The sequence below is a fragment of the Gastrolobium bilobum genome, unplaced genomic scaffold (genome assembly GCF_033153095.1).
Source record: "Gastrolobium bilobum isolate Gb01-03AN ecotype WA unplaced genomic scaffold, APGP_CSIRO_Gbil_v1 utg3870, whole genome shotgun sequence".
NCBI classification, from domain to species: Eukaryota; Viridiplantae; Streptophyta; class Magnoliopsida; order Fabales; family Fabaceae; genus Gastrolobium; species Gastrolobium bilobum.
The window spans coordinates 1,162,208-1,185,473 of NW_026895180.1; the positions used below are offsets into that span (position 1 = coordinate 1,162,208).

The 23,266-nt window shown below is 35.3% G+C and overlaps 3 protein-coding genes across 4 annotated transcripts; 1 reads left to right on the plus strand and 2 right to left on the minus strand.

The window, feature by feature from the left end:
• Positions 1–985: 985 nt before the first annotated feature.
• LOC133297803 (cation/H(+) antiporter 28-like) lies at positions 986–8,930 on the plus strand. Its single transcript, XM_061497008.1, has 6 exons — positions 986–1,012; positions 1,075–1,320; positions 5,362–5,532; positions 5,627–6,622; positions 7,175–7,771; positions 7,877–8,930. The coding sequence occupies exons 1-6, from the start codon at positions 986–988 to the stop codon at positions 8,483–8,485; spliced, it is 2,646 nt and encodes an 881-aa protein (XP_061352992.1). The 3' UTR covers positions 8,486–8,930.
• Positions 8,931–9,120: 190 nt separating this feature from the next.
• On the minus strand, positions 9,121–12,051 carry LOC133298170 (DNA-directed RNA polymerases II, IV and V subunit 11). The gene is made up of 5 exons (XM_061497435.1): positions 11,878–12,051; positions 11,683–11,772; positions 11,521–11,599; positions 10,627–10,722; positions 9,121–9,364 (listed from the first exon to the last, which is right to left on the minus strand). The coding sequence occupies exons 1-5, from the start codon at positions 11,928–11,930 to the stop codon at positions 9,332–9,334; spliced, it is 351 nt and encodes a 116-aa protein (XP_061353419.1). The 5' UTR covers positions 11,931–12,051; the 3' UTR covers positions 9,121–9,331.
• A 2,809-nt stretch (positions 12,052–14,860) lies between these two features.
• On the minus strand, positions 14,861–22,955 carry LOC133297404 (uncharacterized). 2 transcript variants are annotated; one of them, XM_061496545.1, is made up of 13 exons: positions 22,697–22,955; positions 22,179–22,497; positions 21,609–21,786; positions 21,480–21,529; positions 20,508–20,600; positions 20,340–20,428; positions 19,525–19,603; positions 18,996–19,078; positions 18,021–18,099; positions 17,161–17,902; positions 16,657–16,743; positions 15,894–16,515; positions 14,861–15,431 (listed from the first exon to the last, which is right to left on the minus strand). In XM_061496545.1, the coding sequence occupies exons 1-13, from the start codon at positions 22,726–22,728 to the stop codon at positions 15,290–15,292; spliced, it is 2,595 nt and encodes an 864-aa protein (XP_061352529.1). In that variant the 5' UTR covers positions 22,729–22,955; the 3' UTR covers positions 14,861–15,289. The 2 variants fall into 2 exon arrangements, with proteins under 2 accessions (XP_061352529.1, XP_061352536.1); XM_061496552.1 differs by lacking the exon at positions 16,657–16,743 and having other exon boundaries at positions 22,185–22,497.
• Between the last annotated feature and the right edge of the window lie 311 nt (positions 22,956–23,266).

The following is a 23,266-nucleotide window of genomic DNA, read 5'->3' on the forward strand; positions in this document are numbered from 1 at the left end:
AAAATTTTGGATCATCACTTTCCTTTTCATATGATGTGGTTGTGGTGGTTAGAAGTGTTCATCAACCGATCCAAACCGATTCAAATCGCAATGACCGAATTGAAAAATCGATAACCGAAAAATAACCATACATTTTAATTGGATTTGATCGATTTTTAGTTTGGTTGTTGAAAATCGATCCAATCCAAACCGATCTAATATATTATTCCCCTCTACCTACTTGAGCTTATTCCTTAATCATAGTCCCAAAAATTTTAAACCTAAGACACATTAACCCATCAGCTAAACCCAAGAAAATTTATTGGCACATTCTAGCAAGTTTTTGTTACTACCGTCATTGTGATTTCAACCTTTGGATAGGATACTACAAAAGTATGAATTTTTTGTTACATAAATATAGCATGTGAATTGAGTTAAGGATTTATTTTTATTTAGTTTTATAATTTTCACGTGAATGTAATACTACTATAAAATTTATGTGCCAAAACTTGAAATAAAAAACTATTTTAAGATCTTTATCTATTAGTAATTGAGATGAATTTTCCTTACTTTGTTATTGTCTAATTTTCCTTCTTATCCAACAGGTAATAGATACTTGAAACCGAATTTATCAAGTTTCAACTTTTTGTTGTACTATAGTAAAAATTATCATTTATGGATACTTCTAGATTGCACAGTAATCATTATACAAAATTTACAAAGATGATACATACAAAAGATATGTTATTTGCACAATAATCATCATACAAATTTTAGGCTTTTCAAAAAAGAAAGAGTTATATTTACAAACTCTTATAAACTTTACTATGTACTCCCGAGAGTAGACTCGGTTAGGAATGTACTCCCAGGAGTATATAGTGTAATTTATAAAATTTTGTAAATATAATCTATCCCTTTCAAAAAACTGAAAGCTGGTCCAATCTAAACCTAATAAAACTGGATCGGATCGGATTTGAAAAAAAATCCAAACTGAATGAATGATTACATGATCAAACCGAAGGAATTGAATCAGGTGATTTTTGCTTTCAAAATCGGTCCAATCTAGACCGCGAACACTCCTAGTGGTGGTGGCAGCATGGTGGCGGCGGCGACGGCAACGGTTATGGTAATGGTGACGGTGGCTGCGATGGTGGTAGTAGTGGTGGGGGGTGGCATTGGCGGGGTGGTGGTGACGATAGTGGTTGTGACGATGGTGGTGGTAATAGTGGCGATGATGGTGGCGACGGTGGTAGTCGTGGTCGCGATGATAATGGTAATGGTTGTGGACTTGTGGTGGTGGTGGTGGTGACGGTAGTCACTGCAGCAATGGTGGTGGTGACGGTAGTCACTGCAGCAATGGTGGTGGTGGTGGTAGTGATGATGGTTGTGGCGTGGAGGTGGTGGTGATGATGGCGGTGGTAGTGCGACGACGACTGCTACGATGGTGGAGGTGGCGTTGTGGTGGCGGTGGTCGTGCCGGGATGGTGGTGGTGGTGGTGGTGAAGAGTGATTGAGAGAGACAAATGTTTTTCATTTTCTGTCCGGGAACAAAAAAGCGAAAAAAAATAAATCTTTTTTCTATTCCTCAGCACATAAATTGAACCGGTTCATTCTCGAGATCAAAAAAATAAATCGATTTTGTCAAATACTGTTTCTATCCATTTCTGTTCTGGGAACAAAAGTTGAAAAAAAAAACTTATTCTGGAAAAGTTGTGATGCACACTCTTAGCCTATTTAAATCGATTACACATTCAATAATTAAAAAAAATTAATAATATTATTATTAAAATAAGGGAAAGGTTATATTTGTAAATTTTTTGTTTACATACTCTTACAAACTACACTATGTTCTCCCGGGAGAACACTAGGTTACATTATGTTCTCTCGAGAGTACATAGTGTAATTTGCAAAAAATTATAAAAAAAATTATAAACAAATCATTCCCTTTAAAATAATAATTTATTTATTTATTTAAAATAAATAATATGATATATATTGACATGTAGACCCAATATTATATGTAATAAATCGAACTTGATTTAATATAAGCCAAATCGTAAGCCTCTCTTAAGTCGCTGAGCCACTTAGCTCCCTTTAACTTTGTACTTTGGGCAACCGGGTTTCTATGCCATCTAATACCTCTTTCCTATTCTAAATTCAACCTCAATTTTTATTTTTATTTTAATTTAGATGAGATAATGCTCTTCACCATCACTCTCGTCTTAAAATAATTATTATCATTAACAATTCTTAAATTTATGTAAAAGGTTCCTGGACTGTTTTAAATATACAAACACGTAATTCCATGCATGTTATAAACCGGTTCAGTTAAAATGACTTATTATAATGTGTTTTCAATTGATGAAAGTTATAAAATATATTTTTCTATTAAAATTGGCATATTTTATTAGTTATTACCGTGAAATTGAAGCGATAAGTTTTCAAATTAAGATTCTTATTTGATTATTGTGATAAATTCGCATTAAAGTAAATAGTAAACGGATTATATTTTGTCAAAAATTAGTTAATAAACCTCGTGGTAAATATTTAACAAAAAAAAATTGCAAATATGAATTTAATGGAGCACAATTACTCTTAATAAGTTAGAATATTCTCTCATTGATATTTATGTAAGTTTAATCCGGTTTGAATATTGTTATTTATGAGAACATATCTTTAGTCTCTTGTACTGTGATTACCGTCACTATTTCTTCCTATTATTATTTCTTTTTATTTTTGATTTCGCTTTTATTTTGGATCATTATTGTAGTCCTTTTTTAATTGTAAAATAGTTTACCAAAAAAAAAATGTAAAATAAATTATACCAAAAATCCCTCAGTAATCGGATATTTGTTGAAATATAAATAAATCAAATACATAACATCTAAGCTGGTCAAACAATTAAACAATTTCATGTAAATGCATTTTTAGGAATCCTACTATTCCTCATTCGGTTTTCACTCCGTTATCTCTTGGATGGTGCTTGACTCACGTAACAAGAATGATATATATATATATAGTAATTACCTCTGCTTGTAACCAAACGACAAATAAGAAAAATCTCACACATCAAAATTTCAACTTTGTTTTCTGGAAGAGGATAAACAAAAAATCAGCATAATTTAAATATTGAGAGGGGAAGCTGCGTCTGTGATGAGTGGCGGTGGCGACAGCAGATTGTATAGTCAGAGAGAGAGAAGGGAAGAGAGAGAGGGTATATAACGATTAAATCAGGATTGTCGGATCAAAAAATCAATCTAACGGTGAAATTATTGGTAGTAACATTGGTAATAACCTAACTTGGTTTTTACAATATCCTACCCCTATATATATACAGAAGAAGGATCCGTTTACAAACTTGTTTTATAAATTTTTACAAATTACACTATGTACTCCCGGAAGAACATAACCTAGTGTTCTTCTGAGAGAACATAATGTAGTTTGTAAATATATATATATATATATATAAATAAAAATTATTGGTCTAGTCACGATCCAACTAGAACTCAGGATTTGATCTGTTCAAAAATAATGAATTTAGTTTCTAAGAGTCGTAACTTCGAAAGAGAATGAAGAAATTCAAACATGAAACTAAATTAGTTGAATTCATTAGGGTTTCGAAAAAAAAATGGTATCTATTAGAGAAGTCATGAATATATTCTGAATTGAGGGACATGATATTTTAGTAGTACAGTTAAAGTTTTAGATGTAACATTATCACACAATAAGAAGAAAATTTGGAAATAGGAACTGTTTACTGATTTATATGTAGCTCAAGTCACCCACTCTCCTTGTCTCACCCACCATTGGTCATAGTTAAGCTTAAAAGAAGAGAAAGAAAATGCGTTGATATCAAGAAAGTGACATAAGTTGATAAACCATAGAATTAAGTCAATTAACTTCTAAACAACTTTTAATTAACAAAAAGAACATCAAGGCCAATATATAACCTTCAACAACCGCAATTGATACCTATGTTTTTATTTTATTTTTTTTAAGATCTGAATACCCAATATGAGTTATCAAGTTTTTTTTTTAAAAAAATCTTCACAAAGTGCAACAAAGACTCAATCAATTTATTTATTTTTTATCTGGGGACACAAACAAAAAAAATGCAATCAGAAACCTTAGTTAACACTTCGGGAAAAATTCATCTAAAACATTGATCTTTGTTGTTGTGTAACGTCCGGCCGCTTCAAGAATCAATGACTATCTCCACATACTAACACGAGACTTTTCAGTGTGCTTTTTTCTCACTCGCACACTTCTGGGGAAAACTTCTCAGGAGGTCACTCATCCCAGAATTGCTCCAAGTCAAGCACGCTCAACTGTGAAGTTCTTCCGTTCTGGGCTACCGAAAAGTAGATGCATCTTGTTAGTATAGGTAGTACCAATTAATTCTTATAAGCTATCACAAACTGTGCAGTCTTATACCTGCACAATCTTTGGAATCCCTCTCTTTCGGGTGTCGATTCGATTCATTCATGCATGTAACCCCCCGCTGGAAGCTTGTCAGGAGCCGCTCATTGTCTGTGCCTCTTTGCACCGACGATCACTCCCCGCCCTCGTCAGCGCTCGGGATATTACATGTTGCAAGAGTACCTAATAATAATTATTATTAAAAAAGAATATTAAAATTGGAACACCTTTTTCCGTGCAATTATTGCATTAGCTTTCTTTGTAATATAAAATCTGTCTTGCATCTATTTATTTGGTGAATTTTATAATACATTGTATGCACCCCTAAAAGTGACATAAATTTGATGAAAAATGAAAAAATTACACGGTTTTGGTGATGAAATGTGCTAAATAACAAAGAAATGTATCAAATCATACACTCCAAAATATAAAGGGTGTATATTTTTAAACTCTAATAGAAAAAGAAAAAGAAAAAAAGATGGGGCACCGTGGCATTCTTCTGTTATTACCTTTTTTTTCTCATTCTATTCTGTTATTACTTCAAATTAATAATAAATGTGATGGTAGTTGCTTATTTTGCTAAGTTATTTTGAATTTCAATTGCTATGCCAGTTTTGCAATCCATTGACTTGCGTGTTTTTCTCTTTTTAGACCATTTAGCATAATGTCCTGAGTCTCCTAAAATATCACCAATTATGTGTCATGCACATGAGAGTGTTCCTCTATTCTCTCCTTAAAGTAAGCTATTAATAAGGACCATTCACTTCTCGAAAAAACCTTTGGCCGAACATTGATCATCAGCAAAACAAAAAATGGGAAGGAAAAATTTGTGCACTTGTTGATGAAACTGTAAAGAAGAAATATACGAGGGTATGCTTATGCTAGAGAAAAAAGAAAAAAGAAAAAGCAAGATACATTACACACAAACAAAAAAAAATATATACTACGTAATCAAACCTCAAGTTGATTTTTTGTGTGTCAATGGCGATAACCCAATGTTCACTGAGGCTAGCCAACCTCATGTTTCAAGTAGGGAGAAATTTCGCTATGTTTATGGCGATGGTGATCATGTGCAATATTTTACATTTTATATTAAAGCCTTATAAACAACCTCGCATTACTTCTGATTTAATTGTAAGTATCTCCCTCTCATATAATGAATAAGAAAACTGAAAAAATAAATAATAAAGTTTCTGATGGATGCTTATTGTTGTTCATGTTTATGCAGGTAGGACTAATTATGGGCAATGTACCTTTTTTACGTAGGCTATATGGGGAATTCAATCGTAACTTCGAAATCATCATTGATTTTGGTATGATGTGTTACATGTTTACTTTGGGAATAGAAATGGATCCTTATGTACTCTTCAAACGACCAACTAGGGATGTTAAAGTTGCTTATGCAGGAATAATATCAACGTTCATTCTAGCACTTTCCTTAATACCAATTCTACATTACTTTGGAAGCAACCATGGACTAAAATTCACCTTTTGCTATTGTATTCTCCTTTCTAGCACAGCATCCCCAGTTCTGACCCGTCTAATAACTCAACTCAAAATAGGAAAGTCTGATATTGGGAAGCTTGTCATAGCAGCAGGGATGCACTCAGATTGCATGTGCTCTTTACTTCTTTCACTTGGCTACATTTTTATGCCATTGGATACATTTTGCACTGATCCTGAAGAAAAGCATCGTGTTGATACGGCCATTGCAATGGGGTGTGCAGTTCTTGGACAGACATTGTTCACAGCCATGGTTTCACCAATTTTTATGAACTGGGTCAACAATGAAAACCCTGAAGGGAAACCCATGAAAGGTTCACACCTGGTACTGTCAATAGCCTTCATGATCATGATTTGTGCCTCCTCAACTCTATACAATTATAGTCCAATTCTAAGTGCTTTTATGACAGGGGTTTGTTTTCCCCGGGAGGGCAGAGTTTCCAAATGGGTTATTAGCAAAATCAACTATATGCTGAACATTATCTTCTTTCCCATCTTTTTCTTGTGGGTGGGGTGCGCATCTGATTTCAGGAAGTTCGAGTTTGGACAGCTAGTAACATGGTTAAGATTATTACTATCCATGTTTGTACTTATAATAGGTAAAGTTGCCGGAACAGTTATTTCTGGGGCAATGCTTGGCTTTCACTGGCCTGATTCAGTTGCAATTGGATTGCTGCTCACCATCAAGGGCCATTTTCATATGTACTTGGCTATCAAAGTGGCAAGTATTTCTTCACTATTTGAGATAGTTGCCTGGCCCTTTCCTTCATGTGTCAGTTCAAATTTCTAGCATGATAACTTTTATGATGTCTCCAAGTGATGTCAACTGCCAGCATTTATGTTGAGTGTCAAAAGTTTCTATTTTATGTGTGAATTGACATAGCAGCATGCTAGTAACCCAGATAAAGGCATGGTTCTTCCACTTCATTAGAAATATTATGCATTTGAAAGACATTTGAATCTTGCTAGCTGTACATCCGGAAATCTTATGCCATTTGAAAATCAAGGATATAAGAACATTATGCAGACAAAAGGCATAAGTTAGGTATTTTCTTTGAATCTATTTCTCCATAAATGGTATTACCACAGAAATATATGATCTTGAGAGGTTAGGAAGAGTTTATAGACTCACTTACAATTGTTAAAACTAAAGATACATGCAGCAGAAAGAGATAACTGGGTAATAGCTACACTTTTTTCAGAATTGTGACAAAAATAACTGAAATCGTGTTTAACATTAAATCAATCTCATAGCTTGTCCTTCTATTACCAGATGGGTTGTGGCATCAGCAGTATTTCCACCAGCATTGGTATGGTAATTACAGTATTTATCTCACTGATGCCTGCCCCCATAGTTGTGGCACATATCATCAAACGTGCCAGGAAGAGGGTACCTACTCATCGCATGGCCCTGCAATTGCTTGACCCATTAAGTGAGCTAAGGGTACTCCTGTGCGTTCATGGACCTGAGAATGTTCCTGCTTCCATCAACTTCATGGAGATCTCAAGAGGGACAGCAGACCCTGGCATTCTAGTATATGTTGCAGAAATGATTGAACTAACTGATCAATTAGCAGCCTCAGTAGAGAAGGGTGAAGAAGTACATACAACAATTGTGAAAGACCAGGAAGTGATGGAGATGAGAGACCAAATAACCAGCTCGTTTCAAGCCTATGTAGATGAAGATGGTGATGGTATTACTCTGAAAAGAACATTGGCAGTGTCCACAATCAATAACATGGCACAGGATATCAGTGTTTTAGCAGAGGACTTGATGATTACCCTCATCATACTACCATTCCACATGAACCAGCGTCAGGATGGAAAATTGGATAGTGGCAATCAAGGGTTCAGATATGTGAACCGAAAGGTAAAAAAATAATACAACTTGAACCTATGATCTATTATCCAAAATAGTGTTTAATAGCTCAACCATGATGTGCCTTCTCCAATAATAGATATTTTGTTGAAACAGGTATTGAGGAGTGCTCCTTGTTCCGTGGGGATTCTAGTGAACAGAGGATTTGGATCCATTGCAAAGATATCAAAGTCACAGGCATCAGTGAATGTGGCAGTGATATTCATAGGTGGAAAAGATGATAGAGAAGCACTTGCTTATGCAGGTCGTGTAGCAGGGCATCCAGGAGTAAAACTCACAGTAATAAGATTCCTGGTAGATACGAGTGCAGAATCATCAAAATTAGCAGCTTACAGGGTTAGCCTTCCAGAGCAAGAGGAGGAGATGGGGATGGATGATGAATACTTTGCACAGTTCTATGAAAAGCATATAGTTGGAGGTCGTATTTCCTATACTGAGAAACATCTTGCAAATGCAGCTGAGACCTTCTCCACTCTCAGATCATTTGAAGGGCAATACTCACTGGTCATTGTAGGAAGAGAAGGTGGAGTGAACTCTATATTAACAAAGGGGATGAATGACTGGCAGCATTGCCCAGAACTTGGACCAATAGGTGATGTTCTTTCAGGATCAGACTTCTCAATGACAGTCTCTGTATTGATAATCCAACAACACAAACTTAGAGGAGAATTAGATGGCCTTGATGATGACTTCTCTATTATGTAGCTGTAGATGCATAGGTAGCCTAGACCTAGAGGTAGATGCTAATTGTAGCAAGGACAGAAAATTGCACATTGTAAAGATAAAATGTAAAATTTGATAAGAGGTTTTACCAGAACGTTACAATAAATAGAGTGCATTCAGCGATAATGTCTCCAAAGGCATGCCATAAGTGCATTGGTACACTTCATCCTTAATGGGTTTGAAAAAAATAGCTTCCACAAATTTCAGTAGAGAAGCAAAAAGGAAAAATTAAATCATCAGATTAGCCCCATAATCACATGTCTCCGTACACTTCAAAGGTTGATTATTGGAATAATACTAAAAACAACTAAATGCTTATATTTTCTAAAAGAAAATTTTAACTTAATATAATAAACTACAAAAAGTAAAACCCCTGCCAACAATGCCCTCAACAAAAGGCGCAGAATTGCATATCTATGACCAAATCCCACCCGAGATAAATCATTTGTTCTCGGATGACCTCATAGGCCTTCCCAGACATTGTTTGGTTTAGTCTTTGTGTTTTGGTTTTGGGCATTGCCCTCCTATAGTAAATAAATAATTCTACATGAAATCCATGATATATAAGATCCACGTGACAGGAATTTACTAGTGGTTGCCAAAATAATTAATTAGCTTGATATAGTGCAAATCCTCCGGTTAATGCATTTTTGTTACCTATGAAATTGTTCACAACTGCAAAAATTCCTTAGTTCAACACAAACCATCTTTAACCATTTAAATAAAACACTAAAAAAATTCTATTTAAATTCCATTTAGCAGGAGCCACTTGCTATCTCAGTATCTGCTAAGGCTTCTAACCCACACAACTTCCATCTTGACTGTAAATCAATAGTCCCTTGAAAACTTCAACATCTCTGCCTGCAATTAAAATTTTGAATATGTTACTAATGGCACTCTCAGAAAAAAGCAAATAAGAATACTTATTAGAATTCATAATGGAATTATCTCTTCCCAGCACATATGTAGCATATACTATTACCACAATCATCTTTAAGAAGTAAATGGGTTCCAGAAAATTCTTTCCAATTTTCTAGTTTCTACACATTCTGGAATGATATAATGATGTCTACCACTTGAAGGAGCGAGTATTTCACCCCGTAAAAGCCACCAAGACACCATTAAATAGTATGTATGTTTCAAAAGAACTATATAAAACCCAGAGAATCATCAGTAATTATTTAATATTCAAGAGGTAGCATTACTGAATTAGGCAAAATCTCTTTTAGAAGGAAAAGCCAACTCCCAAGTGCCCATATAGAAGTTGTCCTTATTTGGATATATACATTTTTCTAAATGCCTTACCAAAAATACTGAGAGTGTGATAGGAATATAGTTATGTAAGTATTTGTAGGTATATGTAAGTTGGGTAGTAGGGAATTATGGGAGCATGACAAGTCTGTTAGTCAGAATATTCTAGAAGAATGAGTTTGTTAGAGAAAAGAAGGAGGGCAGTGCTGAGGTGGCATGGCTGTTAGAGGGAATAAAAGGTGTAGAGTGGCATGAGCAGAAGCATGGAAATAGATGGGGATTTGGCACTTGGGCTGGGAAACCAGATTGGGAGAGAATCAACACCTCTCTAATGTGTTGAATTGTATCTTTCTTTCTTTCCATTTTCTGTCTTCATAGCTGATAGGAAAACCTCCATTGTAGTAGCTGGTGTCTTTGTTATTTTCATTACTATTGCTTGTAATTTCAGCTTATCAATATACAGAAAATCCATAAGGTGTTCCTTCTGGGCCAAAATACTCTGTTCTTAGTAGTTATTTTGCTTCATCTCTGATCCAGTTCTATCAGAGTGCCATAGAAGGGAAGGAAACATCAAAAGACAAAGCAAGCTTCTAATACATACATGAGTTACAATGATGAACCTCAGTCAATCTCCTATTTCTTCATGGGTACAGCTAAGCATTAAAACACCAAAGGGTCAAATGATATAGTCTAATTTCAGAAATCTGCAACTACTTTCTAGGATAGGGAAGTAAAGATATTGAAATGGGGTCTGTGAATTAAGCATAGCCTGTTACTAATGGCTGATTTACTGTATTTAATATCTAAAAGAATTCCTAAGATAGGAGAGTAAACAAGTATCAATGATGTCATAGAATTTAGACACACTATACCTCGAAGGCATTCTTCAAATGATCAAGTTCTCTGTCCAGATCATTAATAGACTGATTATATGCCTGCATTGGCGAAGACTGACTAGTGGTGTGTATCTGCAAAAATAACAACAAAACAGAACTCTTAATCGATATACAGAGAAAAATACCACAGAATGCACATGTATGAAAGTGTGAAGTCAATATTTTTATATATGACATTGACAACATTAAAAAGGACCCAGATTTAGGCAATATCCAAATGGGCTTAAACCAACTCCAATTCAGTTTATTAAGCTGTCTATGTAATCCGGAAACAACTGAGTTGAACCAAATCCTGGTTTCCAAATAAAAGTAGGGTAATTTGTGTCAAAGTTATCAAATGCGGAGTGCGGCATGTCTCGGCCAACCCCAAAAAACCCAAAAAACGCTATATCGTTATAGCGGGTTGCGGTTGCGGAAATAGCGAAATATATATATGTCAGAAATAATGACAAAAAAAAATATTTTTTAAAGGCAGAGATAGCAGAAGTGATAGAGAGAAATGCAGATAGACAAAAAAACCCTTAAAAAATTTCTGTTACACATTTAAATTTAGGACAAAATTGACATTTTGCCTTATGAAAGCAATATGGCCGCGATTTGCATCGCAATGGCTGATGTTGCGTTTCGATGCGGCGCAGAGCGGTTTCTTGCGGTGAGGCACCGCAACGCCCATACGGCGCGGCTCGCAGCACTATTGCAGCGCAATTAACTACTATGATTTGTGTCTTCTTATTCTTTATCCCTAACTATATCCTGTGACTGGAAGTAAAATTCATGTCAACCTAATTTCATATTTTATAAAAATAAAAGCAATACACTTATCCCAAATTAATTAAAAAGAAAGGATAATTAGGAGGGAAAGATGCTAACCCTGACAATAATTTTGTACTGAAGAGGGTGAGGAAGCTTGTATCCAGCGAAAAACACGTTAGGGTCTCTGTGAAGTTGCCTGAACACCACCAAAATCAAAATTTAATATAAAAAGAAAAAAGAAATTAGGGTTTATGGATGTAAAATCAAGTGAGTGGCTACATGCGAAGGATGTTGCCTATGGTGTGGTCCTCTCTCTCGACGGTGAAAGAAGCAGCATTGATGATCTTGGTGTCCCTCTCATAAGAGACCCTTTCACGAAATTAAAATTAAAATAAAATTATAATATTAAAAAAATATGAAAGTGATGAAGGAAGGAAGGAAAGAAGAAAATAATAGAAGAAATGAAAAGGATACTTCTTGGTGCCTTCAGGGACGACGAAACGTTCGTAACGATCAGGTGCATTCATGGCTTCTCTCTGCTAATCTCTCTCTCTCTCTCTCTCTCTCTCTCTCTCTCTCACGCACACACACACAGAGAGTACACACACTTTCTACTGTGCAAATATATTTAATGTATAAGCATGTGTTTTTAGGAAGACAGGGTAGCCAGATGTGACATGCCAATTTTGCCGATGCTTTTATGCTATGCAACTTTTAAAATAATTTATTTATTTATTTTTTTAGATACATTCAAAAAAAAAATTGGGTAACAAGCTACCTAGTACAGACACTTCAAAATTTCTGAAGTGCAGTGTTCGACAGTTTTCGATACTCTGACATTTTCTAACATTCCAATACTTATGTAACATTAAAAATAAAAAAGGAGATGAAGTAAATATAATTAGATGAGTGTACACATTTCTTTTATTTATTTTTTTCTTTCTTCTTGTAATACTATGTAGTAAAGGTAGAACTTAGAAGTATAACAACAGATCAAGTCTATACCTTTCTTTAATTTTTTTCTTCTTTTAAATTTTTTTTGAGTAAATACCATTTTTAGTCCCTAATAAAAAACACGATTCTCACTTTAATCCCTTACAAAAATAAATTAGTCAGTTAGTCCCTAACAAATTCAAAGTGGATCTATTTAGTTGAAATCGTAGTCTCTCACAAATTCAAAAAAGACCACATTAGTCCTTCAAAAGGACTAAAATGGATCCACTTGAATTTGTTAGGGACTAATTGACTAATTTAGACCGTATTTTTTGTTAGAGATAAAAAAGGTCTTTACTCAAATTTTTTATACTTATTTTTTCACTTAAAAGAAAAAAAAAACTAAGACAGAATTAAATGTTCACAATTAGCATGTATAAAATAATCAATTATATCGTCTTTTATGGTTAATAATTTTGACGACGAGAGCCAAGTTATTTTTGGTGATACTGATATTTATAAAATTCACGTACTAAAGCAAAGAAAACTCTTAATAAATATATATATATAATATATATATATATATATATATATATATTCTCGAAACACTCTGTTATGGACCTGACAAAGGCCTACATTCTAGAAGGTCCAAATAGGGCTAACAGCTAAGAGGGAATTAAGGAAACATTCCTTAATTATGTTAATCCTACTACGGCAGCAATGGATCAACAATTGGACCCTCAATGTTCCTGAGAAGCCCAAAAGTCCACTCCTGCCAGGTAACCTATATATAAATAAGGGGTTAAACCAGTACACACTCTCTAAACCCTCTCTTTTAGCTTGTCACTGTGCACACACCCCACGCCTTGACTATGTCGTATATATTATTGTGCACGGTGATTCGCTGATCTCTAGGGTACCTTCCCCATAGGTACCTGAGGGAGGGCAAACAAATCTTATATTAACATACCAATCTCTGATTGGACATATTGATCTATCAGATCGTAACATTGGTGCTGTCTGTGGGGAACGATAAACTTCGATTCTCACCCAAATGTGGTAAAGGCGTAAAAGCCGCCGACCAACCAAATCCTAATACGATGGAGCAAAAGACAAAAATGAAGCTCATCAACAGCTCAAGGCGGACCAGAGTTCGTAATCTGAGATATGAAAGTCAATCTCAACGAGCATGATGAAACCGAGATCAAGGTCGTGACCAACGCTGTCATCGCAATCGTGGCTGAGATCCAGACAAGATCGTGCCGAGATCAAGGTCGTGACCAACGCTGCGCAATCCCAATCGTGGCTGAGATCCAGACAAGATCGAGGTTAAAAAGAAAAGGGGCAAATCAAGCAGAGAGCAAAAGCTAAGTCTCCTTCCTATTAAATTCTAAATTTACATGAAAAAAGGATCCACTTTTTTAATATTTCATATCGATATATGATAAAAGGATTCACCTTTTTAATATTTTATATCGATATCTCATAAATAGATCAAAGATTTGCCTCGATTGGCATAATATATTTAATACAGCCTTTGATTAAAACTGATTAAATTGAATGCAGAGTAATCTGTGGACAAATCAAAGATTTGTCTTGATTGGCATAATGTATTTAATACAGCCTTTGGTTAAAACCTGATTAAATTGAATGCTTTGGGAGTAATTCTGGACAAATCAAATATTTGTCTTGATTGGAATAACGTATTTAATACAGCCTTTGGTTAAAACCTGATTAAATTGAATGATTTGGGATTAATATGTGGACAAATCAAAGATTTGTCTTGATTAGCATAATGTATTTAATACACCCTACGCCTTGACTATGTCGTATATATTATTGTGCACAGTGATTCGCTGATCTCTAGGGTACCTTCCCCATAGGTACCTGAGGGAGGGCAAATAAATCTTATATTAACATACCAATCTCTAATTGGACATATTGATCTATCAGATCGTAACACACTCGATATTCGAAAAATAACATACTATTTTACATTCTACAATAATTTTTAAACAATTTCTTAAACGAGAAACAAAATTTTGACAAAAGTTATATACAATTTAAAAGTATTTGTCGTTGAAATATTTTTAACTTCTTTAATTTCATAATCTTTTATTCAAAAGAGCCACCCCACGACCAAGGAATATTGATTCAAGTAATAAAAAACTTTATCGGGTTCTCTTAATTAGAAGTGTTGAATTCTAATACTGAGAAAAAAAAAATCTATCTTCTATATAAATCCGACGATGTTTAAAACCAAGAGGTGGTTCAACACTTCAAAAGAAAATGAGGAACCACTACCAATACCCTGAGCTCGCAAAATGCAGTAAGACCATCGTAAAGGTGCAGACTCATCTGCTTGATGAACGATTAATTCATGGATGCCCGTGCTTATTTCCGGCACCTTGGACCCAATTACCCAAGCACCTTTTTCTTTTTTTCTCTCTTTTTTTCTTTCATACCTTGTTAAGTATTGGAAGGGAAGTTTAGTAGGTGCAAGTACAAAGGTGTGCAACTGCCATGTCCTTGACAACATTACAGAAATTTCAACTTTCAAGATAATATTCTCAATTAATGAATCCTGCAATACACAAAACTACAAGTAGCATCAATCATACATCTAATACCTTCCGCCCTTGCTTCCCTATTCTACAGCAATGGTGACCTATACATCACAGGTAGAAATCTACTTTGTGAAATCAGATACATGTAGAAAAACAAGAAAAATCTAATTTGCGATCAAGAACCTGCAGCCCAGAAAAGTACTGCGGTTAATTCGTTCAAGAAAACTGGAATTGCTCCAATCGAGAATGCTTCACCCAAAAATCAGCAGCAATATGAGCAGCTAGGAATGTAAATTCAGTAAGTAGAGGCCTCAAATGAAACAATTTTCAAAGTCAAGGAACAAAGTCTCCACATAAAATGATCACCAAAGATGGATAAGTTCAGTTCATGTCTTTGACCTCTTCTGCTTTTGAGGAACAAAACGGACCCCCTGCTTCCTGAGTTCCAAGATCTTCACCTTGCCATCATCTAAGGTAACATTTAACTTCGAAGTGCCTTCAACTATGTCAGTAACCACTCCCTTGTGCCTGGACAAAAATGAAGAGGTAAAAAGGTATAAACTGTAATCCATTACAAAGTCTAGAATGATTTTGCTGCAAAACAGCCTCATTCAAAAGAAACGTGCTGATCAAATAATTATGAACAAGCATGGTTCATTTTCATCCGTACTATAATGCAACAAATGATGCAAATTATTTGTATACATTCATAATTTCATTTATTTTTAAATTTCTCATCATTTAAAATAAGTTAATAAACAACATAAATTAAAGAAAAAACTTCCACAGTCCATACATAAATAAAATGCACTCATCCAGTAGCGTATTTTTTTCAAAATGGAATAAGGGAGAAAGAAATACTAATAGAAGAAGCTCATGTAATAATAAATTAATGACTAATGCATCATGCCCTCTTTTATGCCATCATTAAATATTTAGTCTTTCCCATTGCTTTGACAAAATTAACAAAAAGCTATAGAAAGCACCAACCAAGAATTGTCAGATGTCTGATGAACTTCAACTCTCTTTCCAATTGCATCATTGCCCAATTTCATCAATATCCAGTTTGCGTCCATGATCTCATCCATTACACTGTCTTGATGTGATTGACTTACATCTTCAGACTCATTAAACGGTTTTTTCTCCTTAAAAGGTGAAGGTCTCTTTCTTTTTGACCTCTGGCCCTTGATTGTGGTCTTCTCCTCCTCTTGAAGAGGAGAATTTTGACTTTCAATGCTAGGTTTCTTGAATTTAAATCTCAGTAAAGGTTTAGAATCTTTTGGCAAAGAATGTGAAGGTGTCTGATTATTATTGACATCTGTCTCATCATATGCATCAGAGCTGCCTTCTGACTGCTTCCCCAAATACGTCCTTTCACCTCTTGATGTAGCCTCTACTCCAACTTGATCAATTACTACATCAGTACTACGTTTTCCCCGCAGGATACGAGTTTGCTCTAAAGGAACAACTTCACGCCCATCAGACAAGTTGCCTTTACCAGAGGTCAAGTTTAATTCAGAAACATCTGGCTTAACTTTTCCCAGCTTAATCAAATTTCCTTCTCTTCCCGAAACCTTTAAAGGTTTTGGTTGGCCAGACTCGACTCTGTTTGCTGAAAATCACATGAACCAAGGTTATTTTTTTCCTGAGACAACTTTCATAGACATTAGATATATCTTCAGATGTTAATGCTTTGTATAATGGAAAGCAATAGCCAAACTTTGTTACGGATTTAAAAAAAAAAAAAAACTACCTTTACTCTCAATATGTCTAGCTGTACTACCGGGTCTATCTAATGCAAACTTGTCTCCCTTCCTCAATTGGCTTATATCCTCATTTCCTGAGAGTAAAGTTGAACTGGAAAAGTTACCCAAAGAAAGAGAAAGGAAGCAAAAGAAAGCTATCAAACCATTCAAGAACACACACAACATGCACGAAGCAGATACAAATCATACAATCACTGTAATTGCTGTTGCAAACTAGTAATTTATAAAGGCTAATTAAATGTAATTTCTAAAACTGCACAAAACATGTCACTGATTTTATGAGGAGAAAAAAGAGACATGAACAGAGAAATCAGCCATAACCCACTTTCAAGAATCAAATCCCATAATCCCCGTTTCTCAACTTAATATATGGTAGAAATTAGCCATAACCCATTTTCACATAATCAAATCCCACAATTGCTGTTTCTCAACTTAATAGAAGGTGACAAGGGAAACAAAAGAAATTAAAAAAAAAATCATTTGATGAATACCATTAACAGTAACCAGATCTTGATCTCTTTGGCAGCTTGAAGCGTCAGACCGCGGAGAACTAGCCACATTAATTTTCCGTGCTCCCAAATTTATAACCAACTTCTTCCCTTTCACACTCTGAGTCTTATCACCACGTTTTGCACTCTCTTCTTCACTATCCAGAATATGTGCCTTATTGCTTTTAATACGAACAACTCTGGGTTTCCTCTCTTCATCACTGACCATCACCTCATCAACAAACTTATGTTTCAAAATCCCTGGCTGATTAACAGGGCAAGATACTTCAGTTTGACTCAGGCTTCCAGTAGCAGGTGATGAATAAACATCAGGACCTTCATTTCTCTGGGATTGTATATCATCATTCTTATCATCATCCAAGCTATGTAAAGATTTAATATCACTCTGTCCTTCAAAACTATGGTGTTCAACAATTTTACCAGTCATAAATGACGGAGAGTCTTTTTTCTTAGCAGTCTTTTTGCTTGAAGATTTCTTTCCATAATCTTTCATCTTCTTTGGTGAGTTATTGGACAAATTCTTTAGAGAGAACTTGAAAGAACGCACAGATTCACTCTTTAATTTCAAAGGCCCACTATCCTCATCATCTGAATATGGTGAAATAGAAAATATTTCTTCTTGAGTTGGCAAACCAGCTGCAGCCCTCAAGCTGGCAATTAAATCTTTATCAGCAATATTCCTTCTCCTCCAAAGCTCTTGAACAGCATCCTCAAGACCCTTGACCTGGTGCATACAGATACATATACGGTGGGTGCAGAGAATAAAATATAGATCACTCATTTCAAAGAGTTTTATCCAAGGAGGACATACAGTAGTTACATATTAAAGGCATACTGCATACCTGATAACATTCTCCACGACATGTGGGACATTTATACTGCAGATTCCCGTCCACTTGAAAATGGAGATATTTTTCTTCACTGCAAAACATTTCTCCCAAAATAAGCAAAAACCAAAAAAGGTCCACTAACTTCACAGCCAAATTAAGACTGTCTCGTTATTTATAAAGACTAGGTCAGGAACCGACAAGCACAACCATTCAAAGCAATAAAAAAGCGAAACAGAAACTTATTCAAAGAAAATAATCTGCAAACACTGAACATCTACATGTACTTCACAGGGAGAAAAGAGTGAAATTTATTATATTGAAGTGAAAATTTCAAGTTACTTGTATACTGTATACTGCAACATGTAAAATTGGCAATACCTTCCATTCCAGATATACAGATGCATGATTAAAATCCAAAGACTAATCCATCAGACATTAAATAATTAGGACCAAGCAACAAACACCAAAATCCAATGGTTATAACGTAATAAAACAACAATCAGATTTTCCCCAATATATATCATAGTTATCAAATGCGGATTGCGGCATGTCGCGGCCAACCCCGAAAAACGCTATAGCGTTATAGCGGGTTGCGGTTGCGGAAATAGCGGAATAGATATATGACAGAAATAATGACAAAAAGAAACATTTTTTAAAGGCATAGGTAGCAGAAGTGACAGAAAGAAATGCGGATAGACTAAAAAACCCTTAAATTTTTTCTGTTACACATTTAAATTTAGAACAAAATTGACATTTTGCCTTATGACAGCAATATGGCCGCTATTGCATTCCGGTGTGGCGCGGCGCGGTTTCTTGCGGCGAGACACCGCAACGCCCATACGACGCGGCTCGCGGTGCTATTGCGGCGCAATTAACTACTATGATATATATATATATATGTATATATATTCTGGGATTGCAAATGAAAGAAGTCCATATGATACAGTGAGAGCAGTCAATCTTCATGAATACAAGAGATAAACTAACCTAATATTATCACACTGGCAGTGTACCCAGCGCTGGCAAATATCACAGCAAACCATTGGTGTTGATTCTGAATCTCTGTAAACCTAAAAAAAGCAGCCAAAAACATACAGTGAATTTTCAGAATCCCTTTTCTGCTCCCACATTGCTTATTTTTGTATCAACGCCCAGTATACAGGGGACACGAACAGATACGAAAGTGAAGCAAAAATGAAATAAACTGAATATATTATTTTATGCATAAGTGCAGCATAACATTTGAGAAGCAAGCAGGAAGGACATGGGACCTTATACAAACCTGTACCACATTCATTTCAAGACAATATTTCAAAAAACAAAACATGCACATGTTTCAGATGCTTTAATTAGGTTCACGGTTCAAACAAGTAGATTCCTTGGAAAATTTGACAATACGCCAAAGAAATTCCCTATAAGATTGTTCTAGATACATGCCCCAACGATACTATGGTTGTGTTTTACTAACCACACGCTAAAAGAAGATTAGGAAGAGATCAAGAGAAAAGACTGGCACCTTCAAGCAAACAGGACAGTAGTTCCCTTTCACAAACAATCTTCCACAAGCATCACAGCAGGTGTATCCCAGAAACCACCTATAAATTTTTGTTAAAAAAATGGTAAGTTCACCCCTCAATTAAAATATGCTTAATCTGCAAAGCAGGGGAGGAATTAACTGCCAGTGCCATGTAAAAAATAAAGACAGAGAGAACTTTAAACTACTTTAAGTAGCCTATTTGATTTAAAGGTGCCAGAAATTAAAAAGAAAACTCAGTTAGATGCTTCAAAGATGATGAAGATAGAGTATTAAAAAGTTATTAATTAAAAAGAAAAAGAACTACTCATTACTTGTCAAATTGGAAAAACAGCAATCATAAATATTCTACTATTTCCAAAACTCTTTGAGCAACGAGCAATTAAGAAAAAGTAAAAACTACTTCATGGCAACGTTTTATAATATAAAGCTAACAATTAAAATAAACCCCAGTGCACGAGACTCCTCGACTTGCGAGGGTAAGTAGGAGGATCGATTATACACAATTTTACCCTTGCATTCTGACAAAGAAGTTGTTTCCCAAATTCAAATCCATTATTACAAGGAGCAACCTTACCGTTGCTCCAAGGCTCGACAATTAAAATAAACATAAGATAATAATTGAATGAGAATCCAACAAAGAATTTACCTTTGTTTTTACCAAAAAGATGGGCTTCAACTATAAAACTTAGCTTTCATTTTACAACATTCCTACTGGCATCAACACATTCATAATAGAAAGGCTATGTTAAGGATTAATCCTTGAAAGCAAAAGCTAAGTCACTCAGAATTCATACCTCACACTTAGTCCATTTCCCGGGACATTGGATCCGCAACTGTGACACCTTGTGTGTTTTGGGCACAAATAGGGCCCAGTACTCACGTTCTGCATAATGCAAAATCATAAATGAAATAGTATGTATTAAATCAATATCAAGCTCACCAGTATGTGATAAAGACTCTACCTTATGAGGAGGTTGCAGACAATAACAATGGTAAGCACCATCGCATCTTTTGCAAAACATGAACTTACTTGGATCACCAGTCCTTCTGCAAGCCTGGACGAAGCAAATAAATCATAAGACTAAAAGAACTCTAATAAACATTAGTTGGCATTAGCAACTTCTCTACCAACAGCCAAAGACATTCAACTTATCACACAAAAAACTGTATATAGTATAGATACCCAAAATGTGACTTGGCAGTAAACCAGTGACTTATGTCAATGTTCATAGAACTTCAAGGTGAAGAGCATGAGAAGAACTATAAAACACTTCACATGGAAATAAGCTGACTTTAGGAAACTTAGAGGGTATGGAATAAAAGGGGCTAACCATCCCCCAAAAGCCATTAAAGCCAACTGGTTACCTGATCACACAGAAAGCAGGTTATAACTATGTTCATGGCTAAGCTGTGAATAACATCGCTCAATTATAGAATGCAAAATCAACTTAATGTCCAGATAAAAATAAACATAGCAAACTGAATGAAGTCAGACATCCCAATGTATATGATATAGCGTTATAAAATATGACTTTCCTGAAGAAAAAAAATTACAGAGAAAGAGAGAGGTGGGGTTAGAGACTTTCCCATTATGTATAATAGAACGAATGTCCCACTTCATTCCATTAAACATGCAAACCTTAACTCCCATCTCATACCATAAAAAGACATAAGTCAAACAACTTTTTCAGAAGCATAGGGTTTACAAACCGCATAATCGAGCAAATAACATGAAACACCCTATTGTTAAAACACTGTTTTCATTCTGGCAAGAGCAATATGAAGATACTTTTGCTAAATACAAGAGCTATATTGAGAGCATAATCAATTTTGAAGTCAGTAACCATTTTCACATGAGGATTTAAAAAGAGAGCCTTCAACAAACACTACATGAAAAAAGTATAAGCTCATTAGTATCACACATCGCTCATTACCTCACAAATTCGGCAAGCACGACAGGTCCACGAACTCCAATGAAATAAATCTGTAAAAAAAGACCCATAAAATGAGAAAATATAGCACTTATACCACATCAACATATATGGGGAAATATACCTTCTTACCTCTATGTTGAGCCCAACTTCTCAAGCAGTTCCTATGGTATTTCTTACCACAACTTTTGCATGATAGCATCTTTTTTGCTCTCTCACTTCCTTCGTTTTCAACACGATTGCACATTCGACAAAAGACTTTAACATTGGATTGACCCTGTTCTTCTCCAGTAAGATTTCCTGATGTATCCTGTTTATCCAATCACAGGTATTAATACAATTCAAGAAATTAAAAAAAAAAAAGAAACCAAAAAATAAAATTACTCCGAGATCCAATATACCATCACATACATAAAATAATAATAGTAGCAATAATATTAAAAGATCAATATCATTTATATGCCAAAACTAACAATAATCTCTAAAGTGACTCTAGCTCATCTTACAAGCCATGCATTCAACAGCAGAATTTTACCGTATCAATCACTTAGTAGTCTTCCAGCAATCAACTAAACTCAACAAATGAGATGAAACAACATCGAATTAGGCACACAAATACAAGTCAATCAAATCAGAATCCTCAACCAGCTCAATGATTCCACCACACACTCAAATCAAAAAAGAGGAGAAAACAAGCCTCACCGCCACATCACCGGACTCAAACCGGCGAGCGTACTCCTCGGCAGCAATCATAGCGGCGGCGCCCTTCCGCTGGAGTGCGACGCGCTTTGCCTTCATAGATGCGGACTCATCCAAAGCGTCACCGCCAACGGGAACACCATCGGGCGGAGGAGGAGGCGGCGGCACAACCTTGGGAACGGCGACCTGGACGGTGGTGTCGTCCCTGCGCGTGTCGGCGAGGAAATCGCGAAGCTCGTCAACGTCATGGAGAAAGCCATTGGTAGGGTTAGGTAGATTGAGAGCGCGAGGAAACCCTAGAGTGCAGAAACAGATTCGGCGACTGAAAATACCAAAACGAAAAAGAACGAAAGAATAAGAGAGTGAGAAGAGATATTAATCTATGTACCTATCTATATATATAGTATCTGTAATTGCAAAGAATAACGAACAAGAATGAGAGAAATAGAAAGAGAGAAAGAGAGGGAGAGAGAGAGAGAGAGAGAGCTTTAAGAGAAGAGAGATAGATAGCATAACATTACCATGTAATTGGACAAGCTACGTGAAATGCCATTTTGTGTTGTGTTTGTTGTAGATTTAGATTTCAATTTTAGAGATCGTTCCCCCCTTAAAATTACTTCTTCTTTTTTTTATAAAAAAATTAAAAAAGGGGATTTTAAAGAAAAATAAAAGAAAAAAAAATAAAAAATAAAAAAGGGGTAAGATGTGAGGGAGTGCTGTAACTTGGCGCCGCTGAGATGAGGAAGGAGGATATGGGAGGAGAGAGAAAAATGCATATGTTTGTTGGATGCGGTTCACGCCGGCCAGGCCTCTTTCTTTGGGTTTGGGATTCAAGCTGAATAAGCCTTTTTATATAGGTTAAGCCCATCACCAGTTATCAAATCCAAAAAAAATATAAAAAATGCTTTTGTTTATTTGACTTTTATCATTGTTAGTTTTTACTAAATTTTATATCATAAAAAAAGTTTAATCTCTTACAAAAATTTTAGTATTATTGTTATAGAAGAAAGTGGGTGATATTATATCACTAAGAGATTTGAACTCATGTATAAGGTAGATGAGGTAGATGATCAGAATTATCACTGTGCAAT

Excerpts from the sequence above, each read along its gene's own strand:
- LOC133297803 (XM_061497008.1), top strand. The coding sequence starts at position 986 with ATGATCAAACCGAAGGAATTGAATCAG. Across the intron at positions 5,533-5,626 it reads GCATTACTTCTGATTTAATT|GTAGGACTAATTATGGGCAA; the intron begins GTAAGTATCTCC and ends ATGTTTATGCAG. Across the intron at positions 7,772-7,876 it reads TCAGATATGTGAACCGAAAG|GTATTGAGGAGTGCTCCTTG; the intron begins GTAAAAAAATAA and ends TTGTTGAAACAG.
- LOC133298170 (XM_061497435.1), bottom strand. The coding sequence starts at position 11,930 with ATGAATGCACCTGATCGTTACGAACGTTTCGTCGTCCCTGAAGGCACC. Across the intron at positions 11,773-11,877 it reads GTCCCTGAAGGCACCAAGAA|GGTCTCTTATGAGAGGGACA; the intron begins GTATCCTTTTCA and ends ATTTCGTGAAAG. Across the intron at positions 9,365-10,626 it reads ATTTGAAGAATGCCTTCGAG|GCAGAGATGTTGAAGTTTTC; the intron begins GTATAGTGTGTC and ends TTTTAATTGCAG.
- LOC133297404 (XM_061496545.1), bottom strand. The coding sequence starts at position 22,728 with ATGGCATTTCACGTAGCTTGTCCAATTACATG. Across the intron at positions 22,498-22,696 it reads GTAGCTTGTCCAATTACATG|TCGCCGAATCTGTTTCTGCA; the intron begins GTAATGTTATGC and ends TGGTATTTTCAG. Across the intron at positions 16,516-16,656 it reads TAGACATATTGAGAGTAAAG|CAAACAGAGTCGAGTCTGGC; the intron begins GTAGTTTTTTTT and ends TGTGATTTTCAG.